The 6916-nt window shown below is 33.6% G+C and overlaps 1 protein-coding gene across 1 annotated transcript; it reads left to right on the forward strand.

Moving 5' to 3' along the window:
• The first annotated feature begins 2728 nt into the window (after positions 1 to 2728).
• LOC132315948 (uncharacterized) lies at positions 2729 to 6470 on the forward strand. The gene is made up of 2 exons (XM_059814407.1): positions 2729 to 3704; positions 5065 to 6470. Exons 1-2 carry the CDS (start codon positions 3029 to 3031, stop codon positions 5463 to 5465), a joined length of 1077 nt encoding a protein of 358 aa, XP_059670390.1. The 5' UTR covers positions 2729 to 3028; the 3' UTR covers positions 5466 to 6470.
• Positions 6471 to 6916: the final 446 nt, after the last annotated feature.

Below are 6916 nucleotides of genomic sequence, written 5' to 3' on the forward strand. Positions count from 1 at the left end.
TTTGTTTTTTTTTTCTTCCTATTTTTATGTTCTATTTTAAGTAATAAATTCTATTTACTACTCAAAATTTATGATTAACTCCTCGACTAAATCTAATGTCAAAATAACAATTAGATATATCGAATGCTTTGTTTGGTTGGACGAATGAAAAAATGAGATGGAAGAGATAGGGAGAGGGATGGATGCGGTATCCTTAGAAATGGGCACTACGTAGCCAGGAACTATGGGGGCAATCTTTAATAACAATAATATATATTACCTCCATCCCATTTTAAATGTCGTCTTCGAAAATTGTGACTCATAACTTTGTAAGTCACAATTTTCGAAGGCGACATCTAAATTGGGACGGAGGGAGTATATAATATAATTTGAATCAAAACAATATATGTAAAAATTAAAACATTCATTCATAATATTTTTATTCAGTACACAATTGTCCTCTTAATAACTAATATTTCATACTATCAATGTACTCTTAATAAAAATTCATTCATATTAAAAATAAAAAATAAAAAGCAAGATATGGAGATAACAAACCTTATAAGTTATAACCAGATAACCTAATCAATTGAAAAATTTGATAGAGTATAAGTCTTATTTATAAGTCTTATTTAGAGAATAGTAATTAGTAACACAATTACACAAATAAATTTTGAAAGAACAAGAAGCCTTAAAATAATTTTGATAGTAATAATTAATAATTTTTCTAATAAAAATTATAATATCAAATAATAATCGTAAATTTAGAATAAAAAAATATCAGTGTCCCTGTAAATATATATATATATATATATATATATATATATATATATATATATATATATTTTGTGAAATATTAAAGATTCGCGGAAAGTAAAAATGTGATGGAAACAATCTATTTGTTTGTTGTAAAGTCAAAAGTGAAATAATATCTTGATGAAATGTTTTTTTTTTTTTTTTTTTGGAGATGGGAGGGTTTTATCATTTTTTGTTTGGTTGAATGGAATGGATAACAGAAAGGATGAGTGAAGTGACAATTTTTTCTTATTTGGTTAGAAGGAATGGAATGGAAGTTCTTATATTATTTTTACCAATATACGCTTTTATATAAAATTTTAAAAAGTAAATATTTATTTTAATTTTTTTGAAAAGATTAAAATTGTAAATTACAAATTTATTTGTAGTTATGCAGCTTATGCCTTCTTTCTCTCCTCTCTTCCCCCAAAAAGTGGGCGGATAGAAAAACATAAAATCTCCTTGTTTCCTCCCTTTCTTTCCTTCCTTCCAACCAAATACGAAAATATTTAACCATCGCTCCTCTCATCCATCCCCTCAATCTTTCCCTCCAACCAAATATAGCATAAAAGTTATCAACAACTCCTTATTTTCAGATTCTCTCTCTCTCTCTCTCTCTCTATATATATATATATATATATATATATATATATATATATATAATAATTGAACTTATTTAGCAAACATAACCATTACACCCTTTTGACATTTCATAAAATTTCCATCTTTAAATTTTTTATAGTTAAAAAATTTCCATCTTTAAATTTTTTATAGTTAAAAATTAAGGCCATTCTAGTAATTTCATAAATATATCATAGTGTTATAGGCTTGAAATTTAGTAAAGGTGACAGTTGCAAAAGTCAAACAGTCGGTAGACAAAACTAGCTTTTATGGCAGCTATGCGACACCCAATGATGGGTGTGTGATGGTTGTGTGCCAGCCATACAACAGTCCACAGGGCCTGCGTGGGATGGGCTGGACCAGAAGTCGATAACCATTAAAACAAGTGGGCTCCCAAAAACACTGAAATTTGCAAACAGATTGTGACTATACTTTATGGCTTTTTCGAACCCACTAAGGAATGGTCATGGCACCATATACGTTGTCTGGAATGTGCTTGATTTACCAGTTGTACTATCGATAGGTTAGATGAAGGTAGGCCCACGATTATAACATTTATCATCATTGGCCCATTAGTCCAAACACAATGGTATCTCTCCTTTTATAGTAAAAATAAAATGTAAATTTTTTTAAGTTTCTTCAAAAGCATTGTGAAATTTCTTTATCAAAAGACAGTCAAATTATTATTAACAAATTGGAGTACTTTATTGACTGAATTGATCGATTAAATCATGTTATTGTTGATTGGAAGTATATGCTACTACATAATGCCCACTCGTTGAAAATATCAAATTGTCTTAATAATAAATAGTTACTATTGGTTACTAAATAATCTGAGTAATAAGTATATATATATATATGAACGTGAATCGAGAGTTCCACTTCAAACTATCACCTCAACTTTGGCTAAATGAGGTCGGTAAGTCCACCCAATCATAGTTCGTCATATAAGTTATGCATGTTACCTTCGTAGCTCAAGTTCGACTGCAAACCTTCACCCTAGCTTTGGTTAAATGAGGTGAGTAAGCCTATCCAATCATGGTTCGTCATATCGGCCATTTTGCATGTCGTTCGGTTCATAATTCTTTTTCAAATGTTATACATCTCCATGAACCGATCGGTTCGGCCAGTTTTCATCGTTATTCGCTCGATTCCATTACATCGCGATCAATACTGATAATGCGACGGCTAACTATGCACCCAATACATTAACCCAAAAGTGGGCCAACATAATTAAAGCATAACCCAAAATTGGGCTGATGGAACAACCATGGCCCAGGCGAATCAAATGAATTCCTTTGTACTCCAGCCATGGGTTACTTTCCGTAATTATAGAGAGTTCGACTTCGCGGCTTCGCCCCAGTTTCGGGTGAATGAAGTGGGTAAGACCACCCAATGCATTAACCCAAAATTGGGCTGATAGAACAACCGTGGCCCAGGCAAAACAAACCAATCACCCATCAGAAGTTCCCAAAATTTACCACACAGGCTGAGGAGGGAACCCTAGAGCGAGGATCGTCCGGCGGCCGAGGAGGACGGCGAGAGGTGGCGTGGGTGAATGGGTTCTTTCGTTGATTCCGTGAAGAACTGAGTTTTGTGAGGAAAATCAGAGAAAATCCGAGAGCAAGCAAACATGAATACAATCAGGTCACTAAAACCTCTCCTCGGATCGACCGTAATTGGTTTCAGAAACCTCTCAGCTTCATCATCTTCGTCGCTGATCCATCATCAACGTCAAATTTTCCACAACCCTCACTATCAGATGACGATTCCACTGTTACAGTGCACATCAACATCCATCCGCAGATTCAGTGACAATTCGTACAAGAAGAGGCGTCCATGGAATTTCGGCTTCTTGATTGTACCCGAAAAGAAGGCTTACATTGTTGAACGCTTCGGGAAGTACTTCAAAACCCTAGAGCCCGGAATCCACTTTTTTCCTCCGATAGCTTACCGGGTGGCTCACGTCCACTCGCTCAAAGAAGAAGCTATCCAGATCCTGGACCAGTCCGCTACAACGAAGGACAATGTTCCCATCTCCGTAGATGGCGTGCTTTGTATAAGAATTATAGATCCAATTCTGGCCTCCTATGGCGGAGGCGGCGTTGAGGATCCGATTTATGCTGTCGTCCAACTCGCGCAGGCCACAATGCGGAGCGAGATAGAGAAAATCACTCTTGACAAAACTTTTGAAGAGCGAGAAAGACTAAACAAGGAGATTCTCGAAGCCATTAATACCAGGCCTCTTCGTACAGTTTGGGGTTTGGAGTGTCTTCGCTATGAAATCAAAGATATAACTCCTCCTGCTGGTATAATTTCTTTTTACTTTTATTTTCTACTACACCTTATTATATTGTGATTGCTTAACCTTCCAAAAAAAAAAAAAGCATACATTTTACTTCAATACAGTTTCTATTTTTTTTTTTTTCTTTTTTTTTCCTTGTCCTAAATCCCAGTTTTCTATTAATTTGGGGGTTTTGTCTATAGAATTTTTAATTTTTATATACACTTCATTAATACCTTTATATATATATATATGATTGACATATTTTGAAATTAATCAATGAAACAATAAAAAAAATATATATGTCAATCATTCAAAAGTTTTCCAAAAATCCCATCTTTAATTTTTATTTTTATATACATTTTTATTCATCTCAAAAGTTTTCCAAATGTCACATATTTTCTTTATGAGATTTTTAAATATTATATACATTTTTTTATCTTTGTCTTTCTGTTGGTTAAATCTAAAAGATGTAAGTCATATCAATAGTCTAGTTTTCTAGAGTCAAATACTTATTCAATAAAGTTTTTATCTTTATATATATATACATTATAGAATTCTAATTTTTTATTAATTAATTCCATAAGATGTTATTCATCCAAGCCAAAACGTGGTTAAGTTTTCAAAAGAGAGATTTTTTCTTTGTACGGGGAGTTCATTCCCAAATGACATAAAAAAGTATTCTTTGTGTATAGCTAGTGCATCTACATAGTCGACGCTATATTGAAAAAAATAATAAAACATTATACAAAATAAAAAAACAAAAAAAAAAAAACTAGCCTTTTGAATTCATTATTTTCATTAGGGTGTCTTCTTTTATTACTTTAGTCTTTATCTCTTTGGTTAAATATAAACATATATACATAGATCCATTTTGGTTTATTTTTTATTAAATTGTTCGACTCTATTATTTTCTTTAATTTGTTTTCCTTTTGTTGTGTATTTATGTGATTTTTCGTTGATCTTTTCTAAATACTAATACATATTATATTCAATTTCAAATGTTATAATTTGGATAAAGGTGATGATATACAAAGTTGGCATTTTAAACACAACTCAAAACGTTATCATAACATCAGCCATCATAAATATGTCCGATCTTCGAACAATATATATATATATATATATATTTTCGGTAAATAAGAACACTATATTAAAACTCTTCTTTATTTTGATTTTTTTTTTTAATCAATTTGGATATTTTGTATCCATATTTGTACGTACATTTAGTAGTGTATAGCATTTTTAATCACTATAATCCATCATTCAACCATCGTGCGTACACATCTTTTGTTGATAATGCATTGTTGTCAAAGTGAATTTTCTAACCTATATTAAAGGTTGGGAGTGATTTTTTTTTTTTAAAACTTAATCCTATGTTAAAGGTGTGAAGGAAGCTATGGATTTACAAGCTCAGGCAGAGCGAAGTAAAAGGGTCGAGATTATTAATTCAGAGGCAGATCAACAAAAAAACATTAACATTGCTGAAGGACACAGAATATCAACGATTTTGGCGTTAGAGGCAGCTAAGATATCTAAGATTAATAGAGCGAATGGAGAAGCTGAAGCGGAAATCGCTATAGCAGAAGCAAAGGCGAAAGGTATCGAGGAGGTGTCAAGAGCAATGAAAGAAGCAGCAATTGTTGTAGAAGAAGCAAAGAAGAAAGGTATTGAGGAGGTGTCAAAAGCAATGAAAGAAGTTGGTGGTGCGAAGGAGGTGAATTTGATGGACGCAGAGAAGTTCATGACCGAGTTACATGATAGTTTCAAGGGTAAATTACTTTGACCTTTCTTGAAGTTTGGCTTAATTACTATCAGATTAAAGTTGTAAAAAAATACGAGTCAACCTCCCCTTGGTATTGAGGAGGTATCAAAAGCAATGAAAGATGCGGCAATTGTTGTAGCAGAAGCAAAGAAGAAAGGTATTGAGGAGGTGTCAAAAGCAATGAAAGAAGTAGGTGGTGCAAAGGAGGTGAATCTGATGGACGCAGAGAAGTTCATGACCAAGTTACAAGATACTTTCAGGGTAAATTACTCTGACCTCTCTTGAAGTTTGGCTTAATTACTCTCATATTAAAGTTGTAAAAAAATACATGTCAACCTCCCCTTGGTGATAGTTGACCGTCAATCCCGTTAAAAGACCATTCTTAAATTCCTAAAATGCCCTCATGTACAGTCTCCTCTCTCCCTCCCTCACATATTCTCACTCCCCCTCAATACTTACCTCTCACTAATGCCCTTTCAAGCGTCTTCAATCCATTCAACTTAACAACTCACCACCTGGTTTCTACATCAAACCAGAATGCTGGAATGACCTTATTTTGTGGAGTTTCTACCAACTGGAGTTCTACAGGTTTTCTGGTCCACAAGCTACTGTTTTCTGTTGCACTTTATTTCATCTGGCTTGAGAGAAATGCTAGGGCTTTCAGAAATAGATCTTCCTCTCCTCTCCACATTGTTGATCAGATAAGGAAATGTGTCAGAGGGCGATTAGCTTCAATCATGCTGAGGTACCCGGCTGATAATTTGGAAGACCTACAACATCTCTTCTTGGAGGGATGCAATTTTGCCCCTTGGTCATGTTGACGCTGGTATGCATTCTTTAATTGACTTTGCCTCTGCTGTGAAGGTCTGTTCTGTTAGGTTCATTTTGCTGACAAGCCTCACCATTGTTACAAAAATGTTTTTTTTTAAAAAAAAAAAAAAATCTATTTGCGCATGAACATTTATTGTATTTCTAATTGGTTATAAAAAAAACTTGTTGATTTGGATTTGAAAACTAAAAATACAACTAAGCTGTGCGGAACATGGGGTGTGAATCCATGGTGGAAGGTCTAAAGGAGATGATAGGATGTGATAATAGTGATGAAATCCAGTGACGATTCGATGGATTCATTGATTTAGACAGAACTCAAGAGAGAGTGGGGTCGTAGGCGGTGCACGACAATGGTGCAATTCGATGGTGTCCAGTGGTAGGATTTTATAGTTTCTATACTTCTCAATGGCGGGGAAATGAGGAATGTTGATTAGTGCACCAAGTTTTTGATCTGTAATACACACACACATATACATAAAGTCTACAACACTATAGCTATGTTTATACTATTTATGATATGTAAGATATTAAATACAAGCGGATTATTTAGGCAACATAGTGACGATAAAAAAAAAAAAATCAATAAAAATCGAAGGTTCTATATACAATAAGATTGAGAGAGAGAGGCAGAATCGTGTGCA

The sequence above is a fragment of the Cornus florida genome, unplaced genomic scaffold, assembly GCF_030987335.1.
Source record: "Cornus florida cultivar Cherokee Brave unplaced genomic scaffold, ASM3098733v1 CherokeeBrave_3.0.0_Hap2_Chr07, whole genome shotgun sequence".
NCBI lineage: Eukaryota > Viridiplantae > Streptophyta > Magnoliopsida > Cornales > Cornaceae > Cornus > Cornus florida.